This window comes from Silurus meridionalis, chromosome 22, assembly GCF_014805685.1.
Source record: "Silurus meridionalis isolate SWU-2019-XX chromosome 22, ASM1480568v1, whole genome shotgun sequence".
NCBI lineage: Eukaryota > Metazoa > Chordata > Actinopteri > Siluriformes > Siluridae > Silurus > Silurus meridionalis.
In genome coordinates this window covers 18,793,216-18,811,892 of record NC_060905.1, presented here as the reverse complement: position 1 = coordinate 18,811,892, position 18,677 = coordinate 18,793,216, and the positions used below count along the sequence as shown (strand labels likewise).

The following is an 18,677-nucleotide window of genomic DNA, read 5'->3' as shown; positions in this document are numbered from 1 at the left end:
GTGTCCACACACTTGTTTATATAGTATAGATCCTGGTCAAGAAAAACACACAAACAAGGAGCCATTTAAAAAAAAGAGTCACGTCATGTTTTTGTGAAACTGAAGAAAGCTGGAGAATCCAGATGAAGCCAGATTCGAAAAGAGGAGTTACACCACCATGGTGTATATAAAGGTATATAGTTTTATTTTATTTTAATCCTATATGTACTGGTGAACGCTGAGATCACAGTGACTGGAATTTAGACACACTGTATAAATATAATATAAATATACAGTGTGAGTGTCGTCTTAACCGCCACTGTGTATTTCTGTTTAATATACATGAGTCAATAACTTACCCTCTGAGTGCATTCGGCTGTAATGGAGCACTTATTACAAGGATCTGAGTGCAGACAGTGACGAATCATTAATGTGAAAATCTGGATCTTTGGTGGAATACACACAATCTCACAATCCAGGGAGGAGTGCAATGTGTTTCAGTAAAATTAATGGATTTTAAGTCAAAAATGAAGACACAAGCTGGGCATTTCAGATAACTACAATATTAACTCCTCCTACAGCCACAGAAGTGATTTACCTGAGGTTGATTATGTACGTTTTATTTTTCTCTGCCACGTTTCTCAGTCAAACTGTAAAACAGACATATTTAATGTGCTCTGACTGGCAGCGTTAATCTGCACTACTGAATACACATGGAACTCTGACAGGCACGGACCTGCTGCCATCTAGTGGTCAAACTGGATATTTAATCAGGAAAGCAGCACCAGAAAGTTCATTCATAAAAAAAAAAAAATTCACACCAGAGATAATTAAATTACCAACGTTGCTCTTTAATGCAGATTATTCAATTTTAAATCATATCAGTTACACCAACAAATACATTCTGAATTATGTCTTTAACAAAACAAAGTGGTTTGACACTGAAAGCAGCTCAAGCGTATCAAAAGCAAAAATGTGGATTATTACTAGCACACACACTTCTGCTGGTTAATTTACCCCTTAAACACTGTGTACTTTGTATAAAAAGTGTCTGCAGAAAGGTCAAATACTTCTATACACATTGAAGGAAAAAAAAGCAGCAATACTTCAGTCCTCACATGAAGACGGTGATTCAAAGATTCATCAGAACACGGCATGACTCAAATCCACACCAGATCATCTCTCAAACAGACTCTACAGCAATTTCTTTTCATCTACAACACAGTTACAACAGTTTGCCATTTATAACACAAAGAATGATAAAACTCATTCCTTATATACACTGAGTGAAAACTGGGCCACATATTCATTACACAGTAGCAGTTTTAGTAGAGAAACATCAAATCCAGCACAGTACAAATTTACCCTCGTGTTTGTTGTGATTGTGATGGACGTAAACAAAATGAGTGACGTGGGCGGAAAACAAAAGTCGGATGTTTCCGTGGCTGAATTTTGGAAAAACGGCCAAAAAAGTTTTGACTGAAATGGAAATGTTTTCTAAACTTTGACACAGCTTTTACAAGAAAACTCAAATATATACTGCCTTTAAAAAAGGATTTTCTTTACATTCTCACCTAATATGTAATGTAATGAGTTTTTTTTACAAACAAGGCTGTTAAAACAGTCTGCTCAAACACTGCTTGTGCTTTTCCTCACAATCAGATCAAGTAGATTTACAGCAATAGACATCTGATCAGTTTCCCTGCTGTCCAAATCATAGCATTGCGTTGCGTTTCAGAGATCCTGTCAAATCATCAAAATGGAGGAGAGAGATTTAACGAGTTTGTTTTTACCTAAAGATCCTGTCAAAAGTGTGGAAACATTAACATTTTACAGAAACACACGCATGTTACTTTTATTTCTATGCAACAAACTCGGTAATGTGACGGTCTGAAGATTTACTTTGATCAAACAAATCTGTAAATGTCCAGATGTTCCAGTTTATTTTCATTAAAAAATCCTCCTTTATCATGAAGAACAACTTTACATTCTCAGCATCCGGACACTTCCTTTCTCCAGAAATTCAGCTGAAATACTTTAGAGTCTCTTGTAAAACACGTTAAAGATGTTCTTCACTGGTTGGAGATTTCATTCTTGTGATCCAGTTCTCAGTTTGTTCTCTAAATAACACGTACAGAACTCAGGCGTACGCTTCGGCTTGTTGTACGGTGATGTCGGTTTCAATGAGTCTTAGTCCAGATGGAACTGCATGGTGTTGAAGTATGGAATAGGAGACATGTTGGTTCAGGATTCATTTCACTTTCCAGAATAAGTCTTAAATCTTCACTGCTCCAAAACAACCCCAAACCATTAAACTTCCACCTCCATGTGTGAGTGTGTGGGGATGAGGGAGTCTGATCACATCTTCTCTCCTGTTCTCCTTCTTCTGTTTGAGACAAAAAGTTGGACTCATCTGCCCAAAGAACCGTCTTCTACTCATTCACTGACCAACTCAACTGTGTTTTTGCCTTTTACAGAATTCGTTGCATAGAAACAAAACATGCGTTTTAAAATACTCAGTGTTTCCAAACTCAGAACTCATTTCCCGGTTTTCAGGTTTTTCAATCAGGGTGATTTTCTGTCTGAACCTGTAAAATGGGAGCGTGTGAAAGACTTTCCCAGACCTCCACATGTAGATCTGATGCAAGAACAAATATAACACATTGAGGTCATCAATAACGTTATCAGCAACTGTTTGTCTGAAGAGCTGTGAGTTTATAAGGACAAATCTGAGCAACGCTGAGTCCAAGGATTCAAATGAAGTATCACATAAGTTTAAGCTGAACTCTGAAAGTCGTGTATTTTCCCTAGAACATCCTAAAGCTCCTGTTTACGGATAATTAAAGTCCCATTGTGGAGAAAAAAACTGCAGTTTGGCACATCTTATGGTTTGTTGTCTGCATTTTGTACAAATCATTGCTCAGTGGAAATCGGTGCAGTCATCAGAGACGCCTATAATCATATGTGCAGCACACAGGTAGAGAGAATAGAAAGTAAAAAACAACAATCTATAATAAATAGGAAAACGTGAATTCAGCAGGCATTGAAAATCTGAAAAAACAAAACAACCAAAGCTGAAGAAATGTTTACAGTAAAGGAAGAGCATTGCTGTTTCTCTGCTCATAACCAACCTCTGAGTTCAAACAGACAATCCAGCATGCTGTAATAATGCACACCATTACACATCAATAAAACACTGTATAAAAAATCTCAGCCCCACAAAGTAAACAATCACAGGTTAGATTGAAGTGCACTCAAATATAGGAAGCTTCTAATGAAGGTTCATCTTTTCTTCTACAAATAATCTCACCAGGTTCAGCACTGGAGTTCATTCTTGTTTTTTTTTGTGCTTCATATTAGTTTTTTCAAGTATTCACTGTACGTCTCATGTTGTTCCAAGTACACACACACACACACACACACACACACACACACACACACACACACCTGGGTAAATCAGAAACAAACGCAAAGCTGGGTAGAGTAACACTCCACAGCGTGAGGCATACGGCGTTAATCAGACACGTAAAGCAGACGAGCCAGCGTCATGCAGCTCTATCAGATCTCCAAACCTGGACATTGACTATACCTGCTGCAGTGTCTATCGAAGCTGCTAGAGAAGTGTGTGTGTGCTTGGACGTCATGACTGTGTGAGATTCGCTCAGCTCAGGAGGACAGTTTGGAGTAACTGGGTGGAGAAAACTTGCGCTTCAGGTATTTAATGATGTACAGAGGCAGGCAGCTGACCAGCGTGATCACACACACCTTCCAGAGGAACGTCTCTGTCATGATGAACGTCAAATCTGGTGGAACAACACAAGGGAAACGTGAGAGAGTGTGAGAGAGAGAGAGAGAGAGAGAGAGAGAGAGAGAGAGAGAGAGAGAGAGAGAGAGAGCATGTTTGCCTGGAGGAAAACAGGGATCTGGTACATGGTGAGACAGTGAGTAGTGATGATGGAATGTTCTGGAAAAGGAAGAACAAGAATCACTGAGTCAAAGCACATCTCCTGGTAGACATGGTGCATGAGATGATGAACTGGAGGTGATTGAGGGGAAAGACATGCGTCTGAGTGATAAAGTTCACGTAAGATCAGAGAACAGAAGACCTACCCAGGAAGGCTCCTAAGGACACTCTACCTATGCCTGAGTGAAAGCCATGAAGCGAAGCAGCAAGAGGAAGAAAGACGGGAGAGAGAAAGAATGAGAATGCAAAGAGCTTAGAAATCGAGCAGTGGACAGAACATTCATCAAGACACTATTGTACCACTGTGGTGTTCAATTCTTAAAGTCAGTAACAGCTGGAATCAAAGTCCTTGTGTGTGTCAACACACTTGGCCAATAAACCTGATTCTGATTCTGATTCTGGTCAGAAGGTGTTTATTTGTTTTATAACAGCAGCTCTACTTATTCTGATAAGATTATTGTTTTAGTAACAAATTAACAAAACGTTAAACTGAAAATACAAACTAAAAAAAACGTCTCCTAAGTCAAACTCACAATATCAAAATTGACACACATTTGTAATAATTTTATTGAGTGTCTATTATATAAATCTGTTTGTATTGTAAGAAACAATATAAACCAGTGGTGGACCCTGAAACTACCATCCCAGCTGCTGTTGTAGAAAATAAATGATTCAATCAGAACGGAAAACTCAACCACAAAGTAAAGTTAATAATGTCAAGGCCATAACAATAATGCTAAATGCTTGATGTTGTCATTATTATAATTATACTTATTATTATTGCTATAATTATAATTAATACAGTAATTCCCAGTTTATCGCGGTGTTTATTTTCCAAAACCGGCTGCAATAATCGAAAAACCGTGATGACGCCGCCCCAAAAATGCTATTTTAAATATACAGTACTGTATTAACATTTTACTTCATTTTATAATTATTATATTTTTATTAATACATTTGATTATTTCAACATAAAACTCCATAAAAACAATTCCAAGATTTCTGGTCTATGCTGCTCTCTGCGAGAGACCGGGAAAATCAGCCAAACTAATTGGTTATGTGGAAAATGCAAATCCACAATAAACTGGGGGCACGAGATTCCAACCCGTGGTAAAGTGGGAGATTACTGTACATTATTATGATTATTATTCACCAGTAGTGCAAGTAATTTCAAGAGCAGCTTATTGAAAGTTACTATTAATATCCTTTCACAAATATGATCACACATTTCTGGATTCTTGCTAAATGTGAATCATCAAAGTATATTGTATTCAAAGCAGCTTTGGCTTTTACACAAAAGGAAATCGAGCTGCAGACATTCTTACCAAAATACTCGTTCAGAAAGGCAAGTGAGGCGAGGTAGCAGCCAAGGCTGAAGAACTCGGCCACCACCATGAGCCAGTGCCAGGTCCGTACAGTCAGAGCCACCATTAGCAGCTCGGTAAGAATCAGAGCCGTAAATGAAATGGTCACCACGTGCACAAACTCCTGATCGAAAAGCACTAGGGCGCCATACATCAGGATGCCCCCTGGTGGAGAAAAGGGGAATAATTCGGTATTTGTGGTCAATCAGTGAATAATGTACATAAATATATCGCAACATTAAATTTTTTTCCCAGAACTATTCAGAGAATATCAGCGCTCCATCACTTTAATCCACAAATTTACATTTACAGTATTTTTGGCCTTGCTTGAGGGCTCAGCAGTAACAGCTTGGTGTTGCTGGGATTTAAACCCATAACCTTTCAATTAGAGCTCCAACATCTCAACCACTTCCTAACGTAGATTTTGATCTGAAGTCTCCTCTTTAACGCTGCTCTTCCTAGCCTACTGTATTAGTCTCCTTTTTCATTTTCATCATACCCGGCACGCTGGCTCAGTCTAATGGCCTCTGACTGATCACATAATTGTGCCTCTTCATGTGGCGGAGGCCCGGGGCATTCCTTGGAGTTAACTGCTGGATTAAATGAGGCCGTCGCCTGTAAAGACCCCACTGTCGCATTTCTCTTTGTATGGAGGTTTAATTAAAAAGCGGGAGCTGTCGGGATGTCACGCTTGGACAGGGACACTGATCTCTCTCGCTCACTGTGCAGCCGGATCTGTTTACTATGTGACAGAAAAGCGCCTGGTACTTCAGTGCTTCCGGATAAAAGTTTACCTGACACACAGAGAATGGTATTTTTGTACTTTATTGTATATCCAGGAAGCAGCAGAAATGTATTTTTTTTTGTAATTTCGCTTAGGCTTGAGGATATAAACTATAAGGACAAAAGTTTTTGGACACCTGATCATAAAATTGCTGTGTGCTTTTTGAACATCCCATTTTACATTGAGTCCCCATTTGCTCTCATAAAAACCTCGACTCTTCTGGGAAGATGATCCACTAGATTTTGGAGTGTGCTACTGAGAGCAAATGGGGACTCAATGTAAAATGGGATGTTCAAAAAGCACACAGCAATTTTATCAAGTCAGGTTCAGATGGAGGAGAGATGAGGAGTGCAGTCAGCAAATATTTTCAATAGGGTTGGAGCTCAATAGCAGGAGAGTTTCATTTCTAACCAGATCTTAAGGCAGATCTTCATGGAGCTGGCTTTGTGCACAGGGACATTGTCAAGCTAGAACAGGTTTGGTTCTCCTAGTTAAAGTGAAGGAAAAGTTCATGCTGCATCTAAAGACGTCCGATGTGTGGGTTAGGGTTAGGGTTAGGGGTGTGTCTGACATTGTAGTAACAGTTTGGAAAAGAACCAGATCTGGCTGGAAAGCTCTTTTCGATATAAAGCTCTTTTCGATACTGCAGATGTAGGAACAAGTTGAGGTCCTTGCGAATCAAAGCTCAGTACAAATACTTAACACAAATAAGAAATGAAGACACATGCCAAATGATCAAGATATTTTACCTTGATACACACTTATCAGGACCCAGATAAGAAAGGTTTTAAATGATAAGGAGCGTCCCTAAAGTGAAAGAGAGAATCAAAATAAATAACATTAAAATGCATCATTAATATGATTTTCTTTAAGGAACATTAAAGTAGATAATTAGTCGTACCTTGTTGTTTTGAGAATGAAGTGAATGGTAGAAGGAAAGTGTGTTTTGTGGCTTTACCTTAGTAAGGTCTTTATAAAGCTCTGGGTAAAGCAAGGCCATCTCTGGCTTTACATCCTGATCCAGCACCAGAGAGAACACTGGGAACATAGTGTAGATTGTAGCATAGCTGTGAATAAAAAAGTAATGCTTTATTGATATGGACACACAGACAGACAGACAGACAGACAGACAGACAGACAGACAGACAGACAGACAGACAGACAGACACACAGACAGACACACAAGACATGCACACACATTTTATACACACATTGTAGACAAAAGATATTGGGACACCTGACTTTTCCACTCATATGTGGTCCTTCTACAAACTCCAAACAAATTTAAGGGTACACAGTTGTATGGGACGTCTTCGGATGCGGTAGCATTACATGTATTCTTCTCCTGACAATGTACACAAAGTCAGATTGATGAAAATATCTTTTATATGGGTTGGAGTGGAAGATCTGCTACAGAGCTCCAACCCTATTAAACACATTTGGGATGAATGTGATCTGATTTTACTAACACCCTTGTGTCTGAATGAGCACAAAGTGGAACATATTCCCAGATGGTAGGGACTAAATGTGGAATGGGACGTTTGAAAAGCTCATACCAAACTTTTGGCCAGGTGTCCGGATAGTTTTGTCTATATAGTGTAGCTTACATACCCAACCATGAGGAAGCCCTGGTACAGTGGAACAGATGCAAAGTAGAAAATAGAGGAAAAGACAGCCTGAGAAAAAAAGAAAAATTCTTAATGAACACTTGCTCTTGATGATTATATGACTATAAAAATAATACTAGTAATTATCCGTAAATAGTGAAAGGTATTGATGTAAGAAGTGTCTAAGTGCTACCTGCATGGTTGAGATGATCATGCCGCGGTGCATGACGAACTGGCCCAGAGCGGCAGAGCGCTTGTAGCTGTTGCGGCCGTGCACCACTAGCAGCCTCCCGATGTGTTTAAACTGCGTTATGGAGAAATCTGCAGCCAGAGACGCCTGCTTGCCCTCCTACACACAAACCACACAATCACACTTCTCTCCAGTAAACAGCTCAATGTAAACGTCTTCTACCAGGTGATGATTCATCTTAACACTGCATACTACATTGATTTATTTCTTATAAAACCCAATCGGTTTATAGCTTTATAGAAATACTAATATCAGAATTGAAATGTAGAGATTAGTGTCACAATCAGGGGGTTTTGGTGGGACTCAAGTTACCTTTCCTTCAATGCCTATACCACAGTCTGCAGCCTGGATCATACTGACATCGTTTCCTCCATCACCTGAGCAAACAGACAAGATGGTGTAAACAATCATACCACACACAGAACCTTCTTATAAAGCATATGAGTTAAAAACATTTTATATATGTTTATATGTATATATTTAAAATTTGATTCAAAGAAAGTTAAAATGCTATTTCCCTTAAAGTGCTTTTCTGTTTAGAAATCCAATAAATTATTGAATTATTTTAATAGCAAATGTACACTAAATGTAGAATGAAATGTTCAGAAAGCACGTAACAATCTAATGGTCAGGTGTCCACAAACCTTATAGTCCATATAGTGCAGGGATTTCATTTTATTTGTACAGAACTTTTCACAATGGACATTGTCTAGAAATGATTGGAAAAGTTTATTTTAACGATGGATGGATGGATGGATGGATGGATGGATGGATAGATAGATATACCAATAGCACAGGTTCTGTTGGCTGTGTGCTGTTGGAGTAATCGGACAATCTGGGCCTTCTGTGTAGGAGAACAGCGACAGCATACTACAGCCGGACACTGACACGCCAACTCCACAAACTCATGCTCATAGTAGCGCAGGCACACCTGAAAAACACATACACACACACACACACACACACACACACACACACACACACACACACACACACACAAGGATTTGTACATATGCATGGTTTCTTTCTGATCTAGTTTGCACCACCTAAGATAAAGCTTATCAATAATGCAGAGTGTTTAGACTGGCCTACCTCCAGAGAGTCTCCTGAGATCACCAGAGCGCAGTCGTGTTTCCTCCTGAAAGCGTTTAACTCCAGGTGGGCCTCGCCTCGATTAGACACCTAATCCCCACGGACACATTGTAGGAATTCATATTTTATTTCCAAACAGTCCATCATTACACACTTTGATACTGAAAGTGTCAGAAGTGAAATGGATTTCAGTGAGGTTACTTCAGCATCTAACTAAACCTATCATTTAAAACTGATACAAACCGGTCTGAAGACATGTATATCTTGATTTCTGGACACCAGACGAGAGCTTTTGGCGATGCATGTCGCAGTCTCGAGCTTGTCTCCTGTCAACATCCAGATCTGTGATATAAAAGAGATATTGTAAACAGAAAGTAGCACTGTACAAGAATACCCCTGTGCCCTGGTAAGGGGTTTAAGAGTGGCTGGACCTTAATGCCGGCGTTGCGAAGAAGCTCCAGTGTAGGTCTGACGTCGGCCTGCAGCTGATCCTCTACTCCGGTCACACACAACAGCTCCATCTCTCTCTCCAAACTTTCAACCACTGCTGCAACCTTCAGAGCACGGTCATGCAGGCTCAGCTTCGCCTGGTTATAACGACTCTACAGAGGCACGGAGCGACAATAAACAGATAACGACATCAGAAAATCACTGAACTTAATCACAGCCAAGTCAGTCATGAGGATCATGTATCTGTACCTCAAAGTCCTGATACTGCTCCTCAGACAGAGACTTCTTAGCAACCACCAATGTACGGAGTCCCTCTCTGGCCATGTTTCCACACTAACAGACACACACACACACACACACACACACACACACACACACACACACACACACACACACACACACAGATTGAATGTGTAATATAAATATAATATAATATATAATAAACTCTGTATATATGGAGTGGGTTTTTAAACTTTTCAGAAAAGTAGTAAAACAATCCTACATAATTTGTTACACCTTAGAAAACTCAGATAAAAATGTTTGAACATGAAAAGAGATGCAAATTAGGAAAAAACAGCCTGACATACTCATACCACAAGAATTATTGGTCAATTAGTTAGTTAGTTAGTGAGATAGGTAGCTAGATAGTTAAATATTTAGATAGATAGGAACATGAGGTTAACTGGTTAACATGAGGATTTGTTTGGTGTCTGATGGTTCATAATGAAACAGTCATTAAAGATTAAAAAGCTACAAAAACTAATATTGTCTTTAAGACAAATGATGGATTATTTAGGAATTTCAGGCTCTCTGGTATAAAAAAGCCATTGTTAACTATATGAATTCAGAGGTGGGCCGTCATGACTAGCAAGGCCTTCACTTCTGGCCTAAACTCTATTAGAATCACTGACTTTTTACAATGGATATGTTAATTTATTATTATATGATTCCCAATAGTCTATTTTCTTTCTCATTTCAAAGCACTTCTCTCGGGTTCTGGTGCTTCCTTCAGTGTCTGTTTAGGTTTCTGTCCAATCATATTACAGCTGTCATATTAAAATCTGTCACGGAGCCTCTCAGAATCAGCAGTGCAGCACCTGTAGAGTAAAGTACAGGTTTGATAAAACTGTTGCTTTAACCAATCAGATTGCGAGCGGTGCAGTTGCGACTCCAGTGAAAGGAGACGTGTTTAACTGTGTTCATTGGGTTTGTTGCTTTAGTGATAACATTCATTCTCACTGTTTAAGATTCCTGTGTGTGATGCAGTGCAGTGCTTTGTTCTACTGCACTTCTCTGTAATATTGATGCTGTCTATAACTGTGGCATCATAATGATGGTATTAAAAGGCGGATTGATTCAGGTAGAACATCACTGAATGTCTAGGGGTGAAATAAACAGCTATATGAATGACATTTGCATACAGAGCCTAGTTGTATGCAGCAGACCTGACATGACTCGCTGTGAATTACTCTTAGAGCACTGACATGGAAAGATCATGTTATACAATATTTCCACCAGTTTCAATATGAATTTTTTAGTTCATCATTAAAAAAAATAAACAAATGAATGAATAAATATATGTAATTTGAATGCCACCACAGATGCACACACAAGGACAGTCATTATAGACATTTCAGAGGATTTCAGTGATTCAGCTCTACAGAATTAGAGCGTAACGTTAGTTCTGATATGAAACCCAACAGGCTGATTCTGATCTCTGATTACTTATTGACAAACACACACATACACCTCTACATAGATGCCCATCATTTTCACCACAGCCAGGATTATGACATGCGGCACTACAAGGCCCTCAGGAACATTCCTCTATTTAGGCCACTCATTAATTCATTAATAAAGGTCACCTCCAATGTTCAGAGTGCAGGATGTTCAGTGTTATGAACATCAGAATGTGAAATAAAGCCTGAGGAGTTAGCACATTGAGCTTATCTTACTGTATTTGAGCTTTACTCTTACCTCTTCCTCAAGCCAGTCGTTGTACTGCACAGTTGTAGCCATGGCAACATCTGCCCCTTTCATGTAAAATGTGATCTCCCCAGTGGCCTCCTCCTAGAATTAAAATGTAGATGAATATAAATAGAGTTACAAAAGAAATGAAAGCAAATATAAAATAAACGTGAGGTACATAAAACCATGCTTTATATGACTTATTTAATATCATTCCCTATTGCTTTAAGTAGCACCCACTCGGACGCACCCTGATGATGATGCCCATGCGCTTGCTCTCTGATGTGAAGGGGAAGACCTGCAGGATACAGAATGTCAGAATCTGGCCTGCTGGAGTCCTCAACTGTAGTAAACTGAGGTCTCTGTTCACCAGGGTCAGACCAACACTCTCCGTCCAGCGCACCAGGGCCACCTAGAAACATCACACCGAAACAATGATAATGAAGTGTGTTGACTCCTGAGAATAAGTGTGGTATGTGCTTTATGAAAATCCTATTCCACATTTAGTCTCCATTTGAAGTTATAATAACCTCCACTAGATTTTGAAGTGTGATTATGGACATTTGTGGAGATTTATTCAGCCACAAGGGTGTTAGTAAAGTCATGTACTGATGTAGGTGAGCTGAGGAGGCCTGGGATTCAGTCAGCGACCATATTCCTCCCAAAGGTGTTCAGTAGTTTCAAGCTCAGAGCTCTATAGCAGAAGATCTTCTACTCCAACTCATGTGAAGCAAATCTTCATGGAGATGGCTTTGTGCAGAGAAACATTTCATGCTGGAACAGGGTTTAGGTCTCCTAGTTCAAGTGAAAACTTTGTCCATAGATTGGAGTGGAAGATCTTGAGTGGCCTGCTATAAAGTTGGTCACTTTGTGAATGAGCACAAATCTCAATAACACACTCCAAAATCAAGTGAAATATAGAACCCAGAAGAGTGGAGGTTATTATTAGAGGTTGATCGATTCAGTTGATTGCTGGAACTACCGGCAAAATGTATATCAATAGTTTTTCCAGGTTGTGTCTCTGCTGGAGAGGCTGAGAAGGTCCGCTGTAATTATACAGTACGAGAGCAGTCCTTTAGAGGTGAATCATTGATGCCACATGCAGTTTGTTGTCAGACTGAGCTCAGTCACATCAGTTCATAAAGTTCATAAAGTTAACAAATAAAATTAACTGTTTGAAAATGTATTAGTAATTGTTAAAATGAACAAACAATAAACAATACTTCTAAATCATTTATCAACTTTAGTTAATGTTACAAATGGAATCTTACTTTAAAGTATTACCATTTCACATAAATCTAAACAGGTCTTTAAATGGTTTCACAAAGGCCAGAGCATTAAAATTACATTTATATGTATAAAGATTAGTACTATTTTAAATGGAGTATGTTTTTTTTTAAATCCAGTATTCATTTGAAAAACTATTAACAGTTAATGAATCGGTTATCGGCAAGTATGATCCAACCTAGCTAAGGGAATCTGTTTTTTGTTTGTTTATAAAGTTTTACCGTCATGTTAGCATCATGGCTATAAACATGACAGATACGGGGTCATCATCAACAATTAAATTACTATATAAGAAATCACAGCTTTACATGAGACAAAAAAACTGAAAACACATTCAGGTGACACATTATGAAAGATACCTCGTAAACATGTTTCTGAGTAAAATCATTTCCTAGCAGTATCGTAAAAGATACAGTCCAACAAGATGTGTTTAATAGTCAAGAGAACTTAACATAAGAGACATAAGGGAGGAGCTTCACCCAGCATTAGAAAGCAATGAGTAAGACTTCAGTGGCCGGGTCGGCACCGAGTGTAGACAACTTGGTCATGCCTTGATTTCGAACTATAAGAGACATTTATTTTATTACTAGTGCTTTTTTCATACAATTTACTATTTTTATACAAGTCCCATTTCTTCTGCCATTTGTTTGTGATGTATTGGTTAATTAAAGGCCTGAAGAGGTCTGAGAGGTCAGAAGGGGGTATTTCACAGTTAGTTATTTCCAGGTCATGTGTTTTCCTGGCAGCTGCATCCACTCTCTCTTTGCCAGTCAAACCAACGTGACTTGGAACCCAGCAAAATATAATATTAAAGTTTTGTTTCTTTAAATGTCTAGTTTAGTTAAAATTTAAACAACTATGGGATGCTCAGTCTTTACAGTTTTAAGTGCTTAAAGACAGGACTGTGAATCAGAAGCAATTAAAATGTTCCGCTCTTGACTCTTCTCTATATATTCCAATGCGAGCAGTAAAGCCTGCTAATAGGATGTCATCTTATATTTGAGCTCTAGACTATTACATGTCAATAAGACCGTACACCAGTAAAAAGAGGTGGCACCAAATACAGGTAAACACATTCCCTTGAACTGAAGCTAACTGATAAAATAATTATTTACAGTACCAGGACTGCATGATGGCGAGTGACTGTCCAGAACATACCAGTTCAAAAGTTGGACAAGTAGACCAGCATCTGAGGCAAGCTAATGATGCATTAAACTCATGGTGATAAAAGCAGCTGAGTCATTTAACAACTGTCAAGCAGCCAAGAAATACGGCGTGTCAGAATGTAATGTCAGGAGATGGCAAGCCCAAAAAGACTGCTAATGCTAATAGTCAAAGAAAAGCTTATCCCAGTCCTAAAAGCTCCGCTTCAAAAAAATAGACCGGCAAGTGTGTGAGTACGTAGCCGAAGAAATTAATAAGGGGCTATAAGAGCTGAGCAGTCATCCAGCTGAAGGCACTGGAAATAGCAGAAGACCGCTACTGTTTGTTGCTTATGTTAATTGCACTGTGTAATGCAATCAAGTCTAATATTTTTCTCTTTTAGGCAGACTTCTATTGTGAATGAAATATATTTGGCTACGTGTGGACTGCAGGTTATATATGTATGTAAAAAGTGTTTTCAGATTAAAACATTTTCTTTTAAAAGTTGTACACTTAAAATGAAAGGGGGATGGGGGGGGGGGGTGTCTTATATTCATAGTGAATGGGGACTAAATGTGGAATGAGATGTTTAAAAAGCACATTCCGAGGTGTGTGCCACCTTACGGCCAGGTGTCCACATGCTCTTGTCCATACAGTGCTTGGGCTTGATAATTGAAGCTCAAGACGTTGTGAATAAACGTTATATGCGGCTATAGATCTGAACTTCAAACTATGTCAATCATGTCTAATAATTACACTTAAAACTCAATTATTTTGAGTTTTTTTTTATTAAAACTCAATTATTTTGGTCATATCAATTATGTATTTTTTTTTTTTTTTTTGTGAAATTCTGATTGGTGTAAAACCAGCAAACTTCTACTATTTTAGAATAAAATCTTTTTGTATTTATTATGACCCTATTGTCTGTCAGGATAATACACAAGAGGCCTTGAGTGCATTGTGGTGACAGATACTGAAAATCTTACACACACACACACACACACACACACACACACACACACACACACACACACACACACATACACAGGAACTAAACACTACACACTTGTCACCCTGAGAAAATTAAATATTGATCACTTTGAGTGCGGGAAACGACGGGCAGATAAGACGTGAGCGTTGAAGGAAATAAATAAATAGACATATCAAGGGAGAAGAAAGGACAGGTAATTTCACTCGAATAGATGGACAGTTTTTCCTCTCTCACAACCCTTTTAAGACATTTATGTCCAAAGAAAGGCTTGAAGAAAAAGATAAATGCACAGTTAAACAAGAAAGAAAGGTGATCTGGGATCATCAAGTGATCATCTCCAGAAATGTAGAAGGACTGGGTTTTCTACAAAACATTTTTTACGAAACGTCTCTGGATTTGGACACAGAAAGTTCAGCCTGGGTTGTCAGAAGTGCAGTGCTGTAATCTAGGAGACAAAAAGTGCTGAAAAACCTTTTCTTATATCTTTCAGCTTCCTATTCATCACTGTATATGAACACCTCTTACATGCACTGAACTCACTGGCTTACACTCCATCATTACTACTTCTATTATACAATAAAAAGAAAGTCATAAATATCCACTCAACGTCTCCATGGAAATATTCCTGGTGTGTGACCGACTCTTGCCCTCCCCGTCTCTGATATATATTAAGTGTCTTCTCAGATTTCTCGAGCAAAACAAAGTCTATGTTATCATTCAGTGAAGCAGTAAATTCTAAACTCGAACGCTCATAAATGCCAAATATTCAGGTATATAAGATTACATGCATTAAAAAGAGCAGAGGACCAGTGTATTCATGCAACTTATTATTTTGGAGCACAAAGTTATCTGCTCTGGCAGGTACTGAAACACAGCATTCAGAGAGCACAGAGTGATTAAAAAACAAACACATTGAGGGAAAATAAAAAGGAATAGGGGATACATAAAATATATCTAGATTGAAATGATAATAATACAAATGAATATGATTTGAGATTTGAATACACAATGCCATTCACACACAGTGAACTACATTCAGGTTGTACAATAACGTCATATATTTAGAATATGTAGAGAAAAAGAAAGCTATATACTGTAGATGTGGATAGATAAACTATATACACTATACACGGATATGGATAAGTCAATGTGGATAAATACGCGATATGAACAAAAGTATTGGGACACATGACTTTTCTACCCATATGTGCTTCTACCCCAAACTGATCACACCAAGGTGAAGGTACACAATTTTATAAGACGTCTTCGGATGTGTTAAATTAAATTTTCCTTTCACCTGAATTAAGAGACCCAAACCTGTTCCAGCATAGCAATGCTCCTGTGCACAAAGACCCAATGCTCCATAAAGATCTGCTTTACATGGGTTGAAGTGGAAGATCTCCTGCTATAGAGCTCTGACCTCAACCCTATTGAACACCTTTAGGATGAACTGGAAAGCTGACTGCACCCCAGGCCTCCTCACCTCACCTACATCATCTCCACAAATACATTCCAAAATCTAGTGGAACATCTTCCTAGAGGAGTGGAGGTATTATACATTGACACAAAAATAGATAGATAGATAGATAGATAGATAGATAGATAGATAGATAGATAGATAGATAGATAGATAGATAGATAGATAGATAGATAGATAGATAGATAGATAGATAGATAGATAGATAGATAGACAGAAAGACAGACAGACAGACAGATAGACAGACAGGCAGACAGATACTTTTATGATAGCGTGTGAGCTCAGTAATAAAATCAGCTATAAATACTCAGTAGTATCGTATGGTTTGCAGTACAGTGGCTGTGTGCTGACTCTGTTCACCTCATCTGGGCTGGAGGCTTGATATGTTCGGTTGGCATCGCTGAAGTCCTGGTCAGCCTCTGTCCCCTCTGGCTCAGCATTGGCACCGTTAGAATGGGACTCATAGACGGGTGTAACATTGTGGCACAGGGCAATGGCTTCACAGCCTCATTAATGCGGCTGCTCACACTCTTTCGCACCTTGGGCCCGGATGGCGCTGTCTTACGGGATGTTGTCGAGCTGGCACTGTTGCCATTAGACACAGCTGAGCTCACCTGCAGATTCACAAACACACACACACACACACACACACACACACACACACACACACACACACACACACACACACACACACTTGACATCAGCTCAAATCCCAACGCCATGGATAACTAGATGTTTGTAATTATTGCAAAAGAGAATAACAAGATGATGGACAATTACATACAAGTATAAAAAGCTAAACTCAACCAAAAACAATATGGTTCTGGCTGATGTGTATTTGATGTGTCACACCCCATAGAGAACACTGTGCATGTGTTCAGGTTCATGTCATGTCCTTAACTACCAACTCAATAAACCACTAAGGGAGATGCGAAGACACATCATTCATCTTTCTCCTGTCATAATGTTCCATGAGGGCTGCAACCACCAGCTGCTGTGTGTGTAGCAGTGTGTTGCAGTGTAAGTAGCCTGTGTGTAGCAGTGTGTAGCCATGTGAGTGTGTGTGTGTGCCTGATGAGAGAGAGGCTCTGCTTCACTAGAGCGGGTGATTTCTCCCGATTAGCCCCTTTTCCCTGAGAGAGCTCCACAGTAGAGCAGAGATGACAGGCTTCAAACTGAAACTAAGCACAACAAACTCCTGCTTGTGGGTGTGAAAATGGAGTACAGGCGACTTGAGGGCTTCGCCTGGTCACTTTATAACCTCTTGTTTCACTAAAGGAATCTCTGTATCTAAGGAAGTGACACTGCTAATGAGGAGATCCAAGCAAATGGACAGGAAGAGAATTTTACAGAATAAAACAGGAGTTTATTTGGACCTCCATGACCTTAATTTTTTATGGGTTGAAAGACAACTCATTTCCACAAACATGGTTTTGAAAAGCTCACAAGAACATAATTAATGAATAAACAAAATAAAAGTTATAGATACAAGAAACAAATATTTCAGGAGCAGAGACTGCAGCTTTAAACAGAAAACCATGGACATTCCATTCCATTCCATTCCATTCCATTCCATTCCATTCCAATACAGTTCAGTTCAGTTCAGTTCAATTCAATTCCAATACAATACAATTCCATTTTATTCCAATTCCATTTAATTTCATTCCAATTCAGTTCAATTCTATTAAATTTCAATACAATACAGTAAAGTACAGTACAGTTCAATTCCATGTCATTCCAATTCCATTCTATTCCTATTCCAATTCCATTTAATTTCAATTCCATTCCAATGCAATTTAGTTCCATTCCATTCCAATACAATACAATACAAAACAAATCAATTTATTTCAGTTCAATTCCTTTCCAATTGTGTGATCACAAGAGCACAGTTAAAACGTTCATGTATATCTTCTATTTCCCCATTGGCTGATACAAGATCTAATACGGATGCCAGATGAAGAGGAGGCTTAAGTAATGGGTCTTATGAACTGCAGTAATCAGTTTGACATGGCAGAATTTGTATTTAGTTCGGTTTATAGAAAGGTTTATCCCAATTCTCTTAAACTGATTACAATTTCATTCGTTTGGGGCATTTTTATACCGACTGAGGTGTTGGTGTTTATATGCAGCAATTCTATTCGGATTGGACTTAAACCACCTCCAATGCTCTATGGGAACGCACGTATTGTCCCAAAGCAGCATCACAGAAATAAATAGATTACAAATATACATTTTGAATAATGTATTAATTAAAGTTTTATAATTAATTAATTAATTAATCCAGCCCTAGAAGTTAATCCCTTAACTTACTTGATCCAGTG

At 38.6% G+C, this 18,677-nt stretch overlaps 1 protein-coding gene across 1 annotated transcript in view; it reads right to left on the bottom strand.

Moving 5' to 3' along the window:
* Positions 1-809: 809 nt before the first annotated feature.
* atp9b (ATPase phospholipid transporting 9B) overlaps positions 810-18,677 on the bottom strand; it is a 62,476-nt gene continuing 44,608 nt past the window's right edge. Inside the window, 17 exon segments of the mRNA XM_046834451.1 lie at positions 810-3,782; positions 4,090-4,122; positions 5,269-5,472; positions 6,841-6,898; positions 7,050-7,158; positions 7,703-7,767; positions 7,892-8,047; positions 8,261-8,325; positions 8,735-8,879; positions 9,041-9,130; positions 9,284-9,382; positions 9,472-9,642; positions 9,740-9,823; positions 11,468-11,560; positions 11,709-11,870; positions 16,717-16,853; positions 16,856-16,970. Coding sequence (XP_046690407.1) covers positions 3,646-3,782; positions 4,090-4,122; positions 5,269-5,472; positions 6,841-6,898; positions 7,050-7,158; positions 7,703-7,767; positions 7,892-8,047; positions 8,261-8,325; positions 8,735-8,879; positions 9,041-9,130; positions 9,284-9,382; positions 9,472-9,642; positions 9,740-9,823; positions 11,468-11,560; positions 11,709-11,870; positions 16,717-16,853; positions 16,856-16,970 — 1,923 coding nt within the window. The 3' untranslated portion in view covers positions 810-3,645.